This window comes from Apteryx mantelli, chromosome 7 (assembly GCF_036417845.1).
Source record: "Apteryx mantelli isolate bAptMan1 chromosome 7, bAptMan1.hap1, whole genome shotgun sequence".
Lineage (NCBI taxonomy): Eukaryota > Metazoa > Chordata > Aves > Apterygiformes > Apterygidae > Apteryx > Apteryx mantelli.
Genome location: NC_089984.1, coordinates 15,966,417 through 15,987,164, shown reverse-complemented (window position 1 = coordinate 15,987,164; position 20,748 = coordinate 15,966,417). Strand labels below are relative to the sequence as shown.

Here is a 20,748-nt window from a genome sequence, read left to right as displayed (position 1 = left end):
GTCACTCTTAACTTGAAGTACGGTGCCCAAATAGGAGGTTGCAGTGATTTAACTGGTTTGCTTGGGCAGCTGTAAATCTGTGTGTGCTGTAGATGAGTTTTTCAAAGGGAGCGTTTTAACCCCGGCAGTGCCAGCGTGGCCTCTCGACTCTGGGCCTCTGATGCCCCGTGTGACCCTGCAGGGGCTCTGGCCTCGTGTCTCTTCCAAGCTTTCACTCCAACGCTTATAAAAAGCCTTTGCTGATGCAAATGAACTTAGTTAAAAGATACCAAAACGTACATCATTTTCCTCCCTCGGCGACCGCTTTGTGCAGCGCACCTGAATTGCACGTGGAGCAGGACGTAGCCCGTTCCTGCCGCCAGCGGTGCCAGAGCTTCGTCGTCTTGCGGCTGTGACAGTGATGCTGTCGAGCTTCAAAATTACAACCACCAAGAGCTGGTTTTTTTGGGGTTTGGTTGTCATCCACGCGCCCATGCGGTGGCGCACGTGCTCTTTGCTATTTCGTAGGCTGTCCACGTACTTTGGCTTAAAAAGCCCTTTTAAAAAAACCCCTGTAACTGGAGTAAAACAAGATCCCCGTGACCGAAGGGGGAGGCTGTGACACGGGGCGGCCCCGCAAGGAGCCGGGGGAAGCGCCTGGGGCCGCGGGAGCCCCCGCGCGCGGTGGCGGCGGTTTCGGCTTCTCCCCGATGCGGCTCCTCGCGCCTGTGCTGCGAACCGGGGGAAGTCAGCTTAGACTGGCTAAAGGGACAGTTTGGGAGTTAATAAAATGTATTTGCAGCAGGTGAGCTACCGAAGTTTGGTCCCCGCGAGTCCTGGTTTAGGCTACGGCCGACTGATGCTTCCCAGCCCTGGTCTTGCCTTGACGCGTTTCATTAACGAGCCGGCCTTGCCCCAGCGGCCGCCGGCGTGCGCGAGAGGTGCCTGGAGAGGTGCCCGGACGCGCGTTCGCAGGGTAGGAGCGGCGTGCAGCTGCCCAGCACCGTGCTGCACGCGCTGCTGGCGGTCATCAGCCGTACCAACGTTGAAAAAACAGCGGAAAAACCTCTGCACCTCTAAAAATTGCCGGCCTGCCCACTTACAGCTGGCCGGCTGCGTCTGGCTGCCGCTGTCCTCCCCTCTCCCGAAAACTGGGGCACGTAAGGCATTTCGTATCTTAAAAAAAGAAACAAAAGCTCTAGGCTAGTTTCTGGGGGGGGGTTATAGTTTCGTTTCGGTTTGGTTTCAGTCCAAGCGCGAGGCCCCCGTTCCCGGCGCCGGTGCGAGCGGGGTGGCGGGTGTGCAGGGGCGAGCGGGGGCCGGGGCTGCCGCCCCCCCTGGGGGTCGGTTCCTTTCCCCCTTTTGGAAGGAGACAGTTGGCGACAGAGGAGACCTTTCCTAAATAATTCCTGTTCCAAACGTTAGCTCCTTTTCCAAGAGAACAGGAATTCCCCTGATTGCTGCGGTTGCCTTCGAGGTCATCATCCATGACCGAGCTTAGTAGGGAGAGCCGGTTTCGCGCCTTGCGGACCCCGAGCACTGCATTAGCAGCGACCTGGCCCCGAGCGCGCTCCCCGCAGCCGACGGTCTCCTTTGGCCTTGCGACAGCAGTATACGGCAGAGCTGCTGGTGTGCGCTTGTTTTTTTTTGTTTTTTTTGTTTTTAATAAGAAAATGAAGTTCTTTGGTACATTCTCGTTGCACGGTGAAATATATTGTACTTCAATTCTTTACTAAAATTTGACTTGGGGGGGGACAGGATGGGTGGTAGTATCTTGTTTGAATTGAATGCGAACAACTGAATATAGTTTAAATATTAAACCAGTTAAAAGGAAACTCTGGATGTGGAGCACTGATGGATAGCACGACTCGCTGAATTTATTGCACCCCAGATCCAGGAGAGGTCTTAAAGTGCTTCTGTGGCAGTGATTAAAAGGATGTTTTAAAGCACTGTTCTCTCTGTGTGAAGGGATCCTGCTGGATCCCATTACGGTTCTGTCGCCAGACAAACAGCACTATATTAATCTTCAGACAAAGTTCAGCAGCTATCTTAATCTAAAGATATAGATGAAAATAGAAATATTGGGAACAAATTTGTACTAATTTTAAAGTTCCTTCCCTCTTGATCCAGATAAGGCAGGAATCTTTGAATCCAGTGGTTTGGTTTGTATTTGCTTTTAGTTTTCTTTCAGTTCTGTAAAATAGTCTTTTTACAGCGTTTTACATTGAGTTGGGGAAGTGACAGCTTCAGTCCTCAGCATGTTGACAGCTTGGGCTTGACAGCCTGCTTTCAAGTACCTGTATACTGGTTTTACAAAATTGTCCCTTTTACAGAACTTGTATATGAAAAGTATCTTTTATTACTTGTCAGAAGCCTAAGTATTCTTAATATCATAAGGTATGTATCCTAGTAGATCAGAAATAGTATATTTATTGGCTTAATATTTTAAAATGAATGCTGCGTTCTCTGGTTGTCCGAATTTCTTCCTCATCATCTCTTGGAGAGGCAGAACATATACCTGAGACTATGTTGGCAACCCTGCAAGACACAGAACTCGATTGCTTTTTAATCTTGCAATGTGAAAATTCACTAATAACCCAGTTATTTTGCATCAAGTAACTGCAAGATAGAGATACGCTCCTTGCGGATATGAACCGCAAGATAGATGTGTGCAGAAGCCAAGTGTGGTGTCAAGAAACCACAAAACTGGCGACATTAGAAATTGCTTACAATGTCATAAACCTTGGAAACATTTATATACTTTACTGTTCTGAATAATCTCACAGAAATGGCTGTGCTTCAGATTGTACCCCAAACTACTGCGGAAATATACCCCCAAATCTTGTTTCTCTCTCTTCCAAAGCTGTAGGCCTGCCTCGAGGAGGGGGTGGGTGTGCGTTCGCGGTGCGGAGGGAAGAGGCCCCCGGGGGAAGCGGCACATGAGCAGCTCTGCAGCATCAGGGAAGCAGTGCCGGTGCCCTGCAGAGATGTGCCGAAACCCCAAAGCGCAGCCAGTTATCTCTGCCTTGCCAGTGATGAGTGTGGGAGGAAAGATGTGAAAAGAGCTATTGTGAGTACTTGCATGCTCACTGGTCTGGAAACTTCCTAGATAGCATGCGCGGCTGACTTAGGATAATGTCTTTCTGTAGTTTGATTTTCTGTGGGCAAGTATCTCACTGTTCACATGGCCCTAGCTAATGGCTGCGAGAGCCAGAAGACAGAACTGTTTCTCTGAGTGCTGTTCACAGGATACATTTCGGACTGAGGAAGGACCTGTGTCTGCATATGTCCTCTGAAGAATTACTAACAAGTCAGCTGAATTTTGCTATGTGGGGGTTATTTGCTGGAAAAAAAAAGCTGTTTCTTGGGAGCTATTAACTTTATAAATCAAGTTGCTGCTAATATCACTAAAAATATCTTACTGGCACTGAGTTACTGCTTGTTGCAGTTGCATTGTATTTTAATGGAAGTGAAGTGTCTGGAAAGCGATTTTATTGTTTACTCTCATGCCTGTGTAAATAGCTAATTTATCCTAATGACTGGATGGGACATAATTGAAAGTGAGTTTTCAAGTATGTAATATGCATGTTAATTATGCACATGAACTGGCCATCAGGAGGACTCTTGTCTGCTAGATCCTCTTAATACTGGTAAACATCATTATCTTTCCTAATGAGCCATGATGACTGAAAGTTGTACTGTTCTGCTCTAAGTGTTGTGGACGCCTTGTTACCAAAACAATCCTCCCTGAGTGTTTTAAACAGAAAAATAATGCTCGTGTGACCTCCAGAGCTCTGCAACTGCAAGGTCTAGCATTTTGTATGGCTTATGTCACTGGGAAAGGAGGTCGTGTGGGTAGGCCTGGGACCGTGCATTAGGAAAGCTGGATTCGCATTGAAGGTCAGTGCTTGCTTTACTTCCAGGGTGACCTTGGAGAAGTGGCTTGGCTTTAGGGCAGTGAAGAAGGGTAATGGTTGCAAGAGCCTTCTGCTGTCCCAGAGTGTTGAAATGCCACCAGCATAGTGCTACGGAAACCCTACATGGAGCTAAGGCCAGCAAACACTTCCATGCTTTCTTGTTAACAAGATAAATATGTGGGAGAAAAACTGAAACTTAACTTTTAGGATATATAAAATGTTTTACACAGTGGAATTGCTGCTCATTTTCATTGTGAGAGTGAAATTATTCCTTAGCAGACACACTGTATCGAATTCAAAAAATACTATTATACAGATAGCACATTACAAGTGGCAGCATATTGTTGGGTTAGTATTGCGCTTGCTTTTGTTTGAAGATACTAAAATATTTCATAATGTGTCTTATAAGTGAGGATTTAAATTTAGGTAACCAGTTGGTTCATCAAAATTGTATTATATTCTACAGTTGGCTTGTTCACCCCATTCAGCCACTTGTTTGTGGCTTGATCACTTTGCAAGTGAAAAATAACCACAGAAAAAGTTTAGCCTGGTTGAAGCAACTTTTTTTTTTTTATTAATGCAAGCACATCCAGTCAAACACAGAATATCCTGCTTTATGGTACAGCTTTATATTTAGCATTTCAGCTCAGAATAGCAAAACACAGATTTAAGGAATGTATCAAACTGAGGGAAGAAAAATAAAAAGGAACCAATGTAGATACTGCATTGATTTCAAGTATATACTAGGACTGATTGACCAGTGAAGTGCACATTCATGTGAAAGCTTTTTTATACATTTACAGAAAGAGTTCTAAAATTGCATTTCAAATATATATTTTTTCTTAAATTTTAAGCATCCCTTTTAAATTTCAGTTACATAAACAAAGCTGATATACAATCCCTTTTATAGTGTCTGACAATGTTACTAGCTAGAACATCTCTGAAAGTGCAAAACACTGTAATAATACAGTATAAATATTCTTACTCTAATCCAGGGCTGAAGGTCAGTACTTCAGCACAGGAGAAATAGCAGCAGATCACAAGAAATATCCCCTCTCCTTTTCTGGGCTGTTCTTGTTAACAGTTAGTATTCCTTCTGCTTTATCATGGCATTTATCTAACGTTTTTGTTTGTTTCTCTTTGATTTCAGTTCTATGGGAATAGCAAAATGTCCCCCCCCCTTCTTTACCCCAGCTTACTGTTCTTATTTTAAGTGTTTGTCAAGGAAGAAAAAAATCAGGCCGAGAGGGAACGCTCTTTTATTTTCATTCTGCTACAGGGCCAACACAGCAAACGATTACTGCATGGTGAATGCAAATGCTACATGAAACCAATGGGACTGCTCATGGTTGTAGGCATTCAGTGAGAAGAGTCTACCGGACTGGAAAGAACCAGACCCTTGGTCCAGCTAGTCTTGCCCCCTGCCTTCAACAGAAGGCAGAATAAGATGTATTAGAAGAGGGCTGCAACCCACCTACTCAAAATTGACAGTTTTTAAAGAAGCTTGCACAGAGGTCCTTTGTGAGGCCCTAGTGGAGAGGCAGTGACCCATTTCAAGCTTTAGAGGGCTTTGAAAAAAATTCTTCTCTGATATAACTGTCTGGATCAACTATTTTTGTAAATATCCAGCCCTGAAGCCATAAGAGAACAGTTTTTGGAAAGGATAGTGGATATTCATGGGTAGTAGTTCATTAAACAAAACAGTTTTTAATTTGAGCTTATTGTCTTTTTTCCTAACTCGGAGATCAAGGGAGAAAGAAAGTTCTGAAATGTGTAATTTTTTCTGGAGATGGAGAGCTTACATCTTAATATAAGATTCTCAGTTATGCTTGCTATGATAGCCAAATTAGTCATAACCTCAAGGTTAAAAGGAGAAATTAGACACCGGGTTTACAGATCATCTCTAATTTTGATACTGTCCTGGGTTCGAAGGCTTGATCTAATTCCTCTGGTGTTTTCCCATAGATTTCAATGTTTTGGCCCCCACTTTTAATCAGGGCTTTTAGAATACTAGAATATGCTTATGATGTAAGTTGTTCTTTGTTTTAATTGTCTGTTAACGTAGAGTAGCATTTTCAAAGGAATCAAGGCAATTAAAGGCCTAATTCGGTGGAGATGGAGTATTCAACTCTTTCTAAGCTTCTTTGGAAATCTTAGCCTTAGCTTCAAATTTGACATCTGAGTTTAGTTCCCTTTCCTTAACCCATGCATGATTTTTTTGCAAACAACTTTTTGGAGAATAAAACGCATCAAATCCGTTTTGCAGAGATAATCTAGGTTAGACATCCTTCTCTTAATTAAAAAAAAAAAATCCCTGATTTTAGAAAAGGAAAACACAAATTATTCTGACAACCAGAACTTAAAGGATAGTTCCTAGGAGTATTAACTGAGGCATGTGTGCATCTTCACACACGCACACACACATACATGCACACAAACGCACATCCTCCAGCAGTTACCCTATCTTACCTTTTTAAATCACGTAACAAAAATATGTTTGCTGCACCGTCAATGTTATAGGCAGGTATACTCTACTTCATGTGCCATACCCTCCATTTTATTTAAAAAGTACATTGTAGCTGGTTTTGAGACATCCATATTTTTATTTTCTTTGCTTCCAGTCCAGCATAATAGAAGGTACACTAAACAATTCCAGTACCTTGTAAGGCACTATCTTCTGATGTAGGAGAGGGACATTCTTACTGCAGATGTCTAAGGCCTTGACTCCACAAACACTTAATCATGCATATGAACAGCCTCACTGATTTGAATGAGATCCTTCACTTCAAAGCCAAGGAAATGTATTGAGTGTTCTGTAGGTTATTGGTCCAATGGAGTATTTAACCTGAATGCTAGCTGTAGCTGGGATGTATGTTTTAATTTTTTTTTGGAAGTAATAAAAAATAAAAATTTGGATGCTGATAGAATAAAACCTCCCCAGGGATACCACCTCCCATGATACACTTCATCTCTGAGAACAGGGCCCTGCCCTTGTATTAAAATAAAAACCCCAAACCCTTCACTTAAGTGCCTTAAGGTTGACATGTGAAATATTTACCATGTTTTATTCATAAAAGGTACTATATATACAAAACAGACCTCAGCCAGTGAGGTCTTTCTTAGCTCAACCCAAGTCTTTCAGGTTTTAAAAACGTGTTCTTTCTGTGTGCTTCAAAGTCTGCAGATCAGATCTCAAAATCTCAGGCTCTATTAAGCAGAGTTGTCCTAGAAAAAAGAAGTAATAAATAACTGAAATTATTCTTTCTATCATAACAAAAAGTTTTATAGTTTTGGTAAAGGTTGGCAACTGTACATATGTTGTATCAGTAGCTGGAAGTCTTTCTTCAAGGGACAGATTTTTTTCAACTGCTATAAACTGAAATACTCCTATGAATTCCAATAAAGATGCTGACTTAATATGAAAAGAAAATTTAACCTTCCTAACATTGCTTCAGGTCTCATAGGATGTGCTCAGGTAAATAAAGTACCTTCCTCGTCATCCTTACTGTTGCTTGATGAACAGCACTGGATTTAATATAAGGTACATTGTTTTCCATAGGTGTCATAACTAAAAAGCTTAAGTGAACTTCCTAAGAAACACTGGGATCATTGTCTCTTCTAGTATAATATAGTCATAATGTGGCTCAGCTGTAGCTCTGGACACATCAGCTTTGGTCTTTCTTCAGCTGGTACTGATATGTCAAATCTAAATGTTTAACATGGCTTACAAAGGTCTAAATTTCTCTTTCTGTGTTGGTCTGAGTATTAGGAGAGCCCTGTTCTTAATTAACTGATCTCATCATGCACACAGAAGGGTTGCTTCCCCCTCTAAAGCAGCGAGGAGGAGTCATTCCTCCCTTAAAAGTAGACTGAAAATGAGGGCGTTCATATCAGGATTTCATCCCTTTAGAAGATCTGTAATTACTTGGGTATGATGCATAATAGCACCTTCTCACTATCTCTATATATTTTATTCTCGTGAGAAAAGTATTTCTGTAAACTGCTACAAAGGGGGACTGTTCTGTTGTATTTGATGGCCTAAACAAAGCATATTCTCTTTAGTAGTCCAAGTAGTGATCTTATAGTCTGAACTGGCTGGAAAAGCTCTTTCAAAATCTAAGCTCTACTGCATTTTTTCAAATTTGAGTTTTGGAAGGGGAAAAAAGTAGAAACCCAACATAGAATAGACTATGAATAGACTTCATACCTGAGTGTTTTCCAGCTGTCTTTTTCCATGTGATTTTCTGGACCTTCACTTTCAAAGGATGCAATAAACAGAGCTAGGCAATAAAATAAGAACAATCAGATATACGGGTTCTTTAACTTAAAATAGTAATTCTAATATAGCAGGTACAGTTTAACAGATGTGAATAATGAAGTTTGTTATCCTCATTTGAAGCCAATGTGAGAAGTGGTAATACGCACTTCTCAGATACTTTTCTTGCATGTTAATTCTTTCATCTCCATGCTCTATGTCTGCACTTAAACAACTGGAAAGACTCGCTATAATATTCAATAAGGGACTTTACCTTCTTCACTGTAAATGGGTGCCGTGAGTAGATAACTCTGGATCTTCTTGTCCTTTTCAAAAGGGCACTCGACCTGCTTCCATGTCATGAAATCATGAATCTGTCTTGAAATTTCCCAGAATTTCTGTATGAGGCAATTAAAAGAATATTATTACAATCATAGTTGTTTTCTTTTTCAAATACTAGTTCTTTGGTTTTAATTTCAGGGCCCCTCTATCTTGCCCTCATTTGTGCTTCTGCTCTTAATATCCCTTAATCCATCTTCTTCCTTGTTATCCTTTCTTCTTATTGCTTCCTTCATCTCCTTCTCTTGTTCCTAGTTCCTCATCTTCTGTTAGTCTCTCAAATTTACAACAGAGTCCACTCACTAGTTCTTTTGCATTCAATTCTTTTGCAGTCATCAACCTTTTTCTAATATACAATAGACTAAAGGAGAATAAAATGCTGTTGGCCCGTTTTATGTCTTATCTCTACATTAACCTGCAAGTGGAACTGGTCAGGAAATGTTTTTCATTAATTTTACTTTTTACATTTCCAACTTTGAACTTAAATGAAATATGACACACCTGACTGTGCGTCATAAAGCACTTTTAATATTCAAGAAATAATCAAAGTAATGTATAGAACTGTAGATATTGTTCCTTCCTAGGATTTTAGGAAGTATATAACTATTTAGGGTTTGTTTTGTGTATTTTGCCCCTCATGATCTTAATAAAGGCAAAATTTCGAAAGGATGTTGACACGCTGTGGTCCCTTGAACATGCCTGCTTATTAATCAGGGAGAAAGAACCCAAAATTAGTAGAAATTTTACTACATAAATCTTGCTCAAGAAATCTACCCTTTTCAAACTGGACTCACAAGCAGGCATTCAGGAGTTAAGTGCTATTTTTAATGAAAGTCAGTGTTGTCCACTTGAGGAAAAACCTGGCTTGTTCCCAGTACTGAAAAGAAATCCTGCATTTTCTTGTTATATGTGCAAGACCAAATACAACTAGGTTACAGGCAAAAGAATAGTAGCTTATATTTCTGCATATTATTATTTCTTCTTACTGTTTATTCTCCAGATAAAATTAGGACTTGAGAATCATCTAATCCTTTACAAGTCAGGAAGATTCTCTTGCTTTAGAAAATGTGTGGTTTGTTTTTAATAGTGAAAAATGGAAACTATTTATACCAGAGAGACACTTTTTAACAGTGAGAATTAAGAAGATATCTACATTCTCTAATATATAATTTCCCCACAATGGGTAATTTCTCATAAGGCCTTTTTAATGAACAGCAAGCTTTCAAGTCTTTGTTTTTCCTTGTTTGCTCTAATAGACTGCAATAACCTCTGTTAAATTTCTCTCCTGATGTTATATTAAGCTTCTAATTAGAACTGCTGCTCTTGACCATCGCAATCTTTTTCCATTTCCATTTTTTATTTAGCAAATCTTTGTAAAGAAAGAATTCCTCGGGGCTGTGACCTTTACGTAACTTTCAAACCCTCCTCCCCCCACCTTTGCATCTGACATTTGACGCTAGTGACCATAGTGCTATAGATGCTATCCCTTCCCTGTCCCCTTCTTAAATCTCCAAATGACTGAATGTCTCCACTAATTGCTGAAATAAGGTACACTGAGTGGTGTTACCTTTTATGTTTAGAGACTTGGGAGATTCTTAATCTCTTCTGCAATGTTTTCCTCTATAGCAACCTGTACCTCCACCTTGAAATTAACTTAGAATTCTAAATTGTTCTTCAACATAAATGTACGTCGTCAGCTTATGCAAAAAGACAACTGCACTCAATTTTTTTCACCTACTGGAAGAGTAAATTGTGTATTTCTTCAAAGACAAGAAACTCCCTTGAAAACCTGTTAAATACCATTTGCTGGTTGTGTGTGGTCTTTGTAGCTAGCTAACCCAATGAGAATGACTCTGAAGATTTAGAATGAAGTGGCTATTACAGTCTGATCAGCTAAAGGCGTGCTGCCACCAAAAGGCTTACTTTCCGTACTTTACCCTCCTCCCTGCTTCCCCCATTCTCTTATGAACATAAGGCAGGAACAGAGTTGAGAAGGGATAAACTCTTCTCTCTGCAATCATACCTAATACACTAAAATTATTGTATTTCTTGATTTCAAGTTCTTTCCTTTATTTTAAATGTTGCATGAGCACAACCTTCCTTGAAGAGATTCCCCTTTCCAATTAGCTAATATCAGATTATTTCTGTAACATTTAAGTAATTTCTAATGCTTGGGTTTTGGCTTCTGAAATTCTTATTTTCTTCTCAATCTTTCTGTGCACCACTTTTGGTAATCAATTAATATTATTAAATTATTAATATTATTAAAATATTTTCTACTTATGTATATTTTGTTTTGCATTTTGTCCCCTGCTTCATGTAAAACTAAGAAAAATTGATCACTATTTTGGTACATTTTAAAAACTAATCTTTTAACAGAAGGCAATTACATTTCAGCAGTTTTATGTATTCCCTTCTGTATATGCAGTGGTGATCTCTGCGATATGCAATACAGACACTGTAACTGCAGTGCTAGCTTTCAGAGAAATTTGGTATCAAGACCTTAAAATCCTTTCCTCTAGATAAAAATATCTCTCTGTCTAGATTATAGCAATGCTGAATAATTTAAGGGACTCAGTGAGATAATGAGCTAGAAGTTCAAAACTGCCAGTAAAGTGTTTGACTAGCATTACAGTTTCTATAATAGCAAAGTCCTACCTTGAAGTTTATCTGCCCATTGGGCAAACGGTTTGTATGTATTTTGTGCAGAAAGTAGATATCTTTAATAAACAGGTTGAAAACTGGGATAACAATTTTCTCTCGATTGCTGTTGGCAGTCTGAGATCGCTGTGCTGCTCCTTGCAGGGCTGTGCGGTAATTACAAAAGTTGCTGGATGGATCCATGTGATGCTGTTTTGATGGGGGCAAAAAAAGACAATCAAATATCACGTTTCATAAACAGAAAAGGTGTTGATCTAATCAAGAGAGAGGTTATTCTTTATGACTTCTTTGGGCTCTTTTTTAAACTTTCAAGGTAGAATACCTAATACTGATGAAGTTTGGATTCAAATTTTATCTAATTCCTATCCTGTTTGAAAGGAGGGTACTGCATGGACTTCACATCTACATTTTGTATTTCAATAGTTAGTGAAAGATTGAAAGGAAATAATAAATGACTGTTGGGGAAAAACAATTATAATTCTAACTTGCTGTCACTAGTCTTGGCTTGATGCTGATTTCAATTAACTTAGTTTTGATCCATATCTCCACTAGATGGAGTACTTTAATTAGATTCAAGGGTAGCAAAATGCCTTAATTTGCATGAAGGGTGAAAATAGATACCCTAAACAGTTGGGAACTACCTTGATTTTCAATTGAAAAAATATGCTGAGAAGGAATAACCTAAAGAAAACTTGCATCAGCTTTTCCTTGCACCTAAGTAGGGAGTTTGAAATTCAGGAAATGCTCTCTCTAATGTTTATATGCTGGTGATCATTGACAGAGGTGCTTGTGACCTTTAATTTACACTGCATCCAAACCTCTCCTTGTGGAATTACCATTTGATGGATTTTTTTTTTTTTTTTAAACAAAGTCTAAACTTTATATGTACCTCTAAAACATCAAATTTGGCTGTTTTGACCTTGGACCAAGTTTTCTTTAGCCGTGCCACAGGACTCAAGTTCATGCCAGCTGAATGGAGAGAGGAGAGACAAAGACAAAAACAACTGAGTTAAAAAACAGGGCTAACAACTCTACCTTGTGTTTGTAGGTCAGCACTATGCACTTGTGCTTTGGAAGGCAGTTCAGCTTGACAAACAAAACTTGTAGCTAACACCCACTGCACTAATCTATCACTGGTACCCCTGCAGGGGTGTGCATACTGATGGAATCAGCCAATTTATGGCAAGTATGAGTGTAGCTTTGCCAGTTGGGTTATAAAATGGAGCGCCTTTGTCATCTATGCCAAGGTTACTCACAGATAATAGCCATCATCGAGTTAAAGTTTCCAATATTGAAGCATTCTCTTGCCACATCGATGAAAAATTCCACCATTCTCGTACGCTGCTTTTTCTTCACAACCTGAAACAGACAAGATGTGTTAAGAGGGAAGGAACGGCCTGAAATGTGGATGGGTAGGATGTTCAGCCAAAGGCATTACAGTCAGTTGACTGAATAAGTATTTTGAGACTCTATCCAGATAAGAGATCTTACAATGATATAGGCCTGGGGGTATTTTGTTAAGGTTCCTCTTTTAATAAAATACCAGTAGTATTTTGGACTACTATCAATTACTTATCTGTGTTATACGCTGTATGTTCCATCCCTATATGCAGCATAATTGCCAAGAACCATGTATGCAATTGGGGGAGTGTAATTTTTTTGTTTATACATGTTTATACATAAAGTTCAATGTCTTGGGGAATCTTATGTAAACAAGCTGGACACTTTCAGCAATTTCCTCTTACTGGAAAAGGGAGAAAACATGAATCTGCTATCAGAATGAAGAAGGTATGCAAAAAATTTAAGCCTTAGGAAGAGAAAAAACCCATGCAAACACATATACCCATAGACAGACTTAAGATCAGGGGCAAGTAGCCTGGATGTGAGGAAAAACAATTGCCGGGTCCTGATTTTTCACATTTTACACTGTATACTCTTAAATGACCCGTTGAGAGCAGGTAGTGATGACAAAATATACAAATTTCCACTCATGCAAACATGCAAAGGATCTAGCAGGTGATGCTGGACATCTGTGTTGCCAATTTTCTTTTATATCTGGCAAAGCATAATTAATATATAGCACTGTCGCCAAATACTGTGTTTCCAAAAGTCATCAATCTCTCTTCAAAAAGCTAGTATTTTTTCCTAGATTTCGTTTACTGATCAAAATCTTTCTCATGTTTTGATCTAGAACTTTGGTCTGGCTCATATAAAAATGGTTCCTGAGTGGTGACTACAGAGTACTTCTTGACTAGGGAACTCTTTTTTTTCTTCTTTTTTCTTTAATAGGATGCACTCTGTTATCTAAATACTTTTGCTTAGGTATCATATCAGAAGAAAATGGTTCAGTAGTGAATGGCTTAGCTTAGCCTTTGGTATACTAAGAATTTTTGTTTGTCCATTTTAACAAATGTATTAACTATGTCAGACAACTCTAGAAGATGTTTTGGTTGTGTATGTGTAATATGTTTCTCTGGGAGCAGGAAATCTTTGAGATTAGGGTTAACACATTGAGACTTCATGAAACCGCAGTGAGCATATGAAAGCTGGTTTCCACAGAGGGGCTACTGACCTTGTAGGAATAGAGACAAATTTCTGTTTTGCCAAAATCGGTGCATATTAATAGGAATCTTAAAAGACAGAAAATATATGTGCAAGAAAGGGTTTCTGAGGAAGTATATTTTTGGTTTCTTTGTTATAGATGGTAGAAGCTGCATTTAACCTCTAATACGGATGTTCTCCCTCTCTTGTTTCTTTTCTTTTTTTTTTAACCTCACCAACAGTTCACTTTTCTTCCACATTTCTGCAGATTTATTCCTGTTTTTTTCACAACAAAAATGAATATATGGCAGCACTAATAATATCTAAATGCAGTGGAAGGACAGCAGTTTACCAAGGAAACCTCTGCTTAAAGATAAATAGTTTTGAGAATTGATGAATATATTATTTAAAAAAAAAAAAATCCAAATGAGCTTTGTGACTCAAATTTCACAGAAGTTCCATTTCACCACATGACTGATATTACTATGGAAGCTACACAAAACTAGAGAAAACATACAAAGCTAAATGTAGCCCCAAACACACAAGCATGCAAATAATGTAAAGCCTGGGTAATGCCATTATCTTTAATTGGACTGCTAATATTTAAATCTCTACTAGACCACTTCCTGCCTTTTGTCTTTAAGGACAGGATTATTTTGCCATCTTGTCTTCTACTAGTACCTACCCTACAAATTTCTGTAGCCACCAGCATGCTGAGACAATTGAACCAATTGTCATAGGCCTCCAAATTGTAGGTTTTGGTAACATCTCCTCGGCACTGTAAGAGAAAAGGCCATGTGTTAATCCTATCCTGTGTCATGATACAGTCAGCATATCAACAGATAAACTTCTGTTTCATGTCTTGATAAAATCTTATTGGGTATTTCTTAAGGCATGAGCTCAAAGAAGGTTAGAAAATGGCAGCTTTTCCTGCATGTAGAAAACTTGAAACATTCTTTATCCTGGTTATTCTTTGTTTCTTTTCCCTCCATACCCCTTCTTGTACCTTGTGATTATCCAGGGAGTCCATGTGGCTGACAATCTGCATCAGGTCCTCTGGGTAAATGTTGCTCACTCTTTCCTACGTTCAGGGAGATGAGAGATACTGTCATTGTACAGACAGACAGTGAGTTCAGTGAAAAAACACATCAATAAATCCAAAATGAGGAGATCATGTTGGTAACTTTCATCTTCCTTTAGCTTTCTTTACTGACCTGAAGTTTTACGGTGTAGATGCGTGAGGGGTTTTTTTTGTTTGTTTGTTTTGTTTTTTGTTTTAAATCAGGGTGCCTAATTGTTGTTGTTCACCATTTGGTATTTTTTGATTAAAACACAGAAGGCTTTCAGCAAAGCCTACAGCAAAGTTCCTAGTGATAAGCATATGAATATTTAGTAAATGGAAAATGAAATAATTCACACAAGTTAATGTCTCACCAGTTCAATATGGGTCAGCTGCTGAGCCAAGACCAGTGGGTCACAGCACACACTCAGGATGTCCTTTTGAGTTGACTGTGGCTTATTTTTGAGGATGGTTCCTTTGTCAGCAACAGGTTGCCGGAATTTCTCTCTGATTTCTTGGTACTGACTCCGTGCAGAGAGGGCCATCAGGAGATTCTGTGTCATCTGGCTAATGATCTTTTTCACTGTTCCATTTTCCTAAGCAGAAGATGGAAACAATGACTACTGAAGACCTCTAACTCTCTCACAGATGCAGATCACCGAAGAATTTCTGACTGCGATAAATAAATGTCTTTTATTCATTATCTTTCATCTTATCATAGCTGATTATCCTGTGTCAAATGAACTTGTATCCTAATTGCCCATGCAACTTTGTAACAACATTGTTATGCCCGCCTTCTTTCCCAGCTCTGTTTCACTAGCTTGGCTGGTCCACTGCTTGCAGCAATTTGTTTTGACTAGTAACCCACTTCAAGGCTTCTGGGTCAAGAGCTTAAAACTGGGTGTAGTGAAAGGTGGCTGCTGAGCTGCTTGCCACAAGGCTTCTTGGATCCTCTGTATAGAAAGTGAGAAAAAGCTCTTTCTCATTCTCATCAGACCAACTGATCAAGTCAAGTCTACCTAGCACAGAATCCAGGGAATGCACACTGTATCTAGGAATATAGCCCTAAAATACCCTGGCGTGGCATTGAGCTTCAGATAGCAATTATAGGTGCACCCGAAGATTTTGGAAGGAACCCAATAGCCATCATGTTCCTGGACAACTAAAATGCCCTTCTGTTTGTCAGGTGCTGATTTTAAATGTAGGGTCTATAAGGAAACATACTGGGAAGTAACAGAAATATCAACACGCTGTTTTTTGACAAATAAGGCAAGTTGAATTCTTTCTGCCATGGACTGTCTGTGTCCTATAGACACTTCCTTACGAGGTCAAAGAACTAAATTCATCTCTCTTCTACACCTTCATTGATCCTGTAACTACTTTAAGGGACCCAAGATCTCCGACCCTGTTTTTCCTGCTGCTCAAATAACTGATTCTATCAAAGATGGTCCTTCTCCTCTTCCCCATGCTATTGTTCTCTTGGTTTCAACCAGATTTTTCTCTTGAAGTTAGCCACAGCGTTAACTGTTAGTTTACAGCCTGCTGTGTTGGTTTCAGCCAGTCAACTGGATGCACTAGAAAGAACTGCAATGAATCTGTGATCATTCAAAGAAGCCACTAATGTGCAATGATGATTGAAATTATGTAGCAGATGTGAGAGACGATGACTACCAAATACTTGTATATTGCATGGTATAATTAAGCAATAATAGTGTCAGAATGTTGCTTTACAAGGCAATAATCTGACTCCCAAGTGGAATCAAATGAAAAGCTGAAGGCAGCGTAGCTCATCTTGATGAGGCAACTGGATTACTGCTAAACAGCAGCTGGTTGGAGCCATTTCGGATATTGTGCTACAAGTGTTCAGAAATGCCAAGGGAGAGTGTGTGTGTGTTTGTGTTTGGAAGGGGGAAGAGGGGGCTGAAATTGAAGAATTAATTCTGGTCTCTGATATTCTTTATATTGTGAATCATTGACTTCAGTCAATGCCTGACATGCATGTGTCTGTGAGGAGGCAAACTTTCTAGATATGGATCATAAGGAATCAAATCTGAAGATAGCTGAAAGTAACATAGATGCTACGTAAAAGCGAACAAAGAAACTGCAGTGACATAAAAACTATGACTTACCTAAACTATTCTGAATTTAGCAGTATCTTAATATTTAGACAAATGCTATCAGAGTTTTAGCTGTTTCCTTTCACTCGTAGTCGTACCCTAAATTTTCTTTCAACTTTGAAAATAAAGACAGAACTTTCAGCTGGTCTGAGCATGTACAGTTCTACTGAGTTTGGCTTCCAGTGTCAATGAGTATACAAGAATTTGTCCTTGTTTGACTTCAAACAAGATATTTTCACTCTATCTGGGGCTCAATCCTGGCTGTACATATGTGATCAGCACTGGCACTGCCCTCGTGAAGGTGTGAGTGTTATCCTTAGTGGCCAAAGCGCATTTTGCTAGTCTCCTAGTGGTCAGATATAAATTAAATGTGAAGATCATTGAGGGTCCACCCAGGACTTGACCACCTGTGTTGTGTGCTATGATCAAATCCCTCCTTTATCTTTAATTATTCAGGAACTATAACTATTCGTTATGTTGTCTCATATCGCCAAGACAAGATCATGACTGCTTTGTATGAGTTCTTTGTTTATCTCCTATCCTATAGCGTTCTAAGGGGATCTGGAAAAGGTTTAAAATACCAAATAACACCCCGCAAGCATTCCCATAATCCCTTGCTGGAGCACAGTAACTTCTTAGAACAGAAAGGAGGAGCAAACAAATACTGAGAGCAAAAGCTGCTTTTTGTCAGTGTCAAATTACATTTCCTAGGGGTCAGATGTGGCATAGCTCTTCACTGATCAAACCTGACTTGTAGCCTTGTTAAGCAGATAAATACTATGACACTGTAATTAATGAATGTCATCAGAAACCTCAGACACCAGAGCACTGAGCCACTCTATGAAGACATTATTTTCCCCAAATGACAATTTATTCATGCATAATAGAGTGCGAGGGAAGAGGAAGAAAAGCCACAATGTTTTTCTAGTTCAAAATAATAGACAAATTAAATACAGTAAATAAAACCCCTGCCATTTTGCAAAGTCACCTTTCAGTAGTATCTCAGCCAATGTACACCTCTTTGCCCTTGTCTAGAAAGGGAATAGAAGGCATACTATTTCCTTTTCCCCTCCTGCGAAGGCACTGACACATTCGTAGTAGCATCCAGGTAAACTGCATTGCTGATGCAACAAAACCGACATACCTCCTTTTGACAACTTGGTAACACCTAATTGCATTGTGTCCTATCACTGATTCACACAGTACTGTCAAACCTGTTATTTTTCATTTCTCTGTACTTGAATCAACAAAAACACACACATAATACAATTGTCTTTCCATTTCCTGCTAACTGTTCTTAAAAATATCTCAATGTTTTGGGGATCCCAAACACTGGGAAGCATCCATTTTAGTTGGCCTTCACATTCCCACAAACACTCCTCCTTAGAGTTAATGCCCTTGCAGTTCTTGATTATATCCTTCCTTCTGTCTATTGGTACTTATAATGACTTTCTCAATGAGAAGTGTAGGCTTTGTAAATTCTTTAAAAAAAAAAAAAAAAAAAACGCAATAACACTTGTTTTATTTGAACTTGCTTTATCCATTTGCTTTGGAAAAAAGGTCTCTGTGAATTCTAGTTTTCGTCATAGACCTGAAAACTCATAGCTGTTAAGCCTGGTGACTGACTAGCTAGTAGGGCTCAAGGAGCTTTCTTTGTCACAATGCTACCCATGACACCTGAAATATGGCAATAAAAAGTCATTGTGATGATTATTAGGAGCTGGAACCAAGCTACTAAATCATAAGTATCTTCATCTTGAGCTAGAGTACATCTGATACAGCTAGCTGATAGATCCTAAGGGACTTGGACATACAGAGTAGTAATAATGTACGAAGGATGGTACATAATTCGTCATGGAAGTTAACCACATTGTGCCTGTATAGTCTCTCTCCTTACAGTTCTTCTCTCCTTTCTCCTCCTGCACCTCATCCATTGTTTATATCATCACGGATATTTCTCACTAAGGATAAGAGGAAGAGATGAAATATAGAAAATAGAGCATTCAGGAGCAAGTGAGGAAATCCTTCTATATAATATGATAAAGTATATGTAAGGGTTGACACAGATATTAGTTTCCCACTTACGATTTTTCTCCCTCACCTCATCATATTGTGTGATCCTGTGAGCAATCTCCTTCAACTCTTTCATAGATTTTTCATCTTGGAAATCATAGGGGAATGTTTCAGTCCATTCCTTTAGGAGCTGAATGATCTTGGCAGCAAAGGATTTTAGCTTTGCCTAGAAAGAAATAATGAGTTAATTACTGACCACAGACCTTTCTTACTCCAGAGTGAATGAATACCTGATGAAGCTTAGCATAAAACTACAGACAACCTTGAAAAAAATCTTTGCATTAGTAGTAGGTGAGGGGGAGAAAAAAGAACATGTTAAACTGTGAACCACATCCCTAACTGATATGATTTAGTCAGCTTTCATTATAGCCTGGCAATGTCTCTGACCAAATACTTTGAAGATATTTTCAAGGTTAGTTGTATAAAGCTGGGAAGATGACAGGATAGTACAAGTGTCTTGTTTGATTGAAGTCAATAAGACTTAAGTTGATTTATGCCATCTGAGGCAGCAATACCTTAGCGTTTTAATTCAAATGCATACAAACTGCAACGCAGAACCAAGAGTCTTTCACAAGAAATGTTCACAATGAAATTCTTGTTCGATAGAACTTATCACTCTCCAGATTGAGCTGTATTTTAAAATAAATAAATGACAGGAAAGACGTGTGTGTCCTCTCCATAACACCTAAGTTAAACTGGACTTTGAAAATAAAATGTTGGCTCTTACTCAAAAAGCCATGAACTACAGAAAGGGGAGGGAGAGCTATTTTCTAAGTTCCGTTGTTACCAGTGAATCTTCTAAGGCTTTTCATCAGCTAGACCTGATCTGGATGCCAATTATTCCAGTATCATAGTAATAGAGAGCTGCACCAGTAAATCCAAAGGAGTACTCTTGTAAAATTGGGAGAGTGTGTGCTAAGACGACTTTTAACGAACAAGAAGAAACAAAACTTAATTCACATTATGTCTATCTCCCCTCCCAACTTGTGACACACTAAGAAAATGAGGAAGTTTTCATTTGTGTTTACCTCCCTACTTGTCTAAGCTAAAGAAGTTCCATTATACAGCAGTTCCTCCTCACTGCGAGCAATGTACTTTCCTCCTTGTGCTCTCCAGCAGTCTCTTAGGGGTTACAGAAAGTGACTTACCATATGAGTGTCACTACAGGAAATGAATGTTTTCTTTTAAAACAAGTAGAAAATGTCTTACAAGAATTGGTAGGAATTTCTGCCCCAAAGCATCTTCTGATCACAGTATCTCCCTGTTTATTTAATCAAAAGCAAAAGTCCACCACACTAGACTATTCCTTGTATATACTTTCTGTATCTCGCTGGCATACTCTGGCACTGGTTCTCATTCTCAATGGGAAAATTAATAATGGTTAATATGAACTTAAAATTAAACCATGTGCATTTGAATCTTCAGTCTGAAAATGAACCAGTGCTGCTTGTAAGTCTGAAGGGAGTTTTATCATTTTTTCAGAGCTGCGAACTGCACTCTGATAGCGTGCTTCTCCTAGCTCTTTTTATTGATAGCTTTTCATTGGTCCTGCTAGTGAGAGAAGCACTGAATAGCTGGACAGTGCTGGCAAATGAAAATGTCACCATTCTCTTTGCCATCAATAGGCATTTCTGCAAAATATATGGATACATAGATGAAGGTTCCAACAGTGCAACCTCTGCCAATGCAGCTCCTGTGAAGCCCAGTTTCGTGGTCTTTCTAAACAGAGTGGGACAGAGCTTCAGGTTATAGTCATCTGTGTTCCAATTTTCCATCATCATCTACCTCAAGGGAAATGCAATTCAT

The 20,748-nt window shown here is 39.2% G+C and overlaps 1 protein-coding gene across 2 annotated transcripts in view; it reads right to left on the bottom strand.

The window, feature by feature from the left end:
- Nucleotides 1-4,449: 4,449 nt before the first annotated feature.
- The window catches only part of RASGEF1A (RasGEF domain family member 1A), a 29,800-nt gene continuing 13,501 nt past the window's right edge, over nucleotides 4,450-20,748 (bottom strand). The window contains exons 4-13 of one of the 2 annotated variants that reach the window (XM_067299843.1): nucleotides 18,971-19,108; nucleotides 15,127-15,348; nucleotides 14,699-14,773; nucleotides 14,378-14,470; nucleotides 12,408-12,510; nucleotides 12,041-12,120; nucleotides 11,149-11,340; nucleotides 8,426-8,549; nucleotides 8,104-8,176; nucleotides 4,450-7,121 (exon numbers count right to left, since the gene is read on the bottom strand). In XM_067299843.1, coding sequence (XP_067155944.1) covers nucleotides 7,097-7,121; nucleotides 8,104-8,176; nucleotides 8,426-8,549; nucleotides 11,149-11,340; nucleotides 12,041-12,120; nucleotides 12,408-12,510; nucleotides 14,378-14,470; nucleotides 14,699-14,773; nucleotides 15,127-15,348; nucleotides 18,971-19,108 — 1,125 coding nt within the window. In that variant the 3' untranslated portion in view covers nucleotides 4,450-7,096. The remainder of the gene's footprint in view (nucleotides 7,122-8,103; nucleotides 8,177-8,425; nucleotides 8,550-11,148; nucleotides 11,341-12,040; nucleotides 12,121-12,407; nucleotides 12,511-14,377; nucleotides 14,471-14,698; nucleotides 14,774-15,126; nucleotides 15,349-18,970; nucleotides 19,109-20,748) is intronic. The other variant, XM_067299842.1, reaches the window with a different exon arrangement.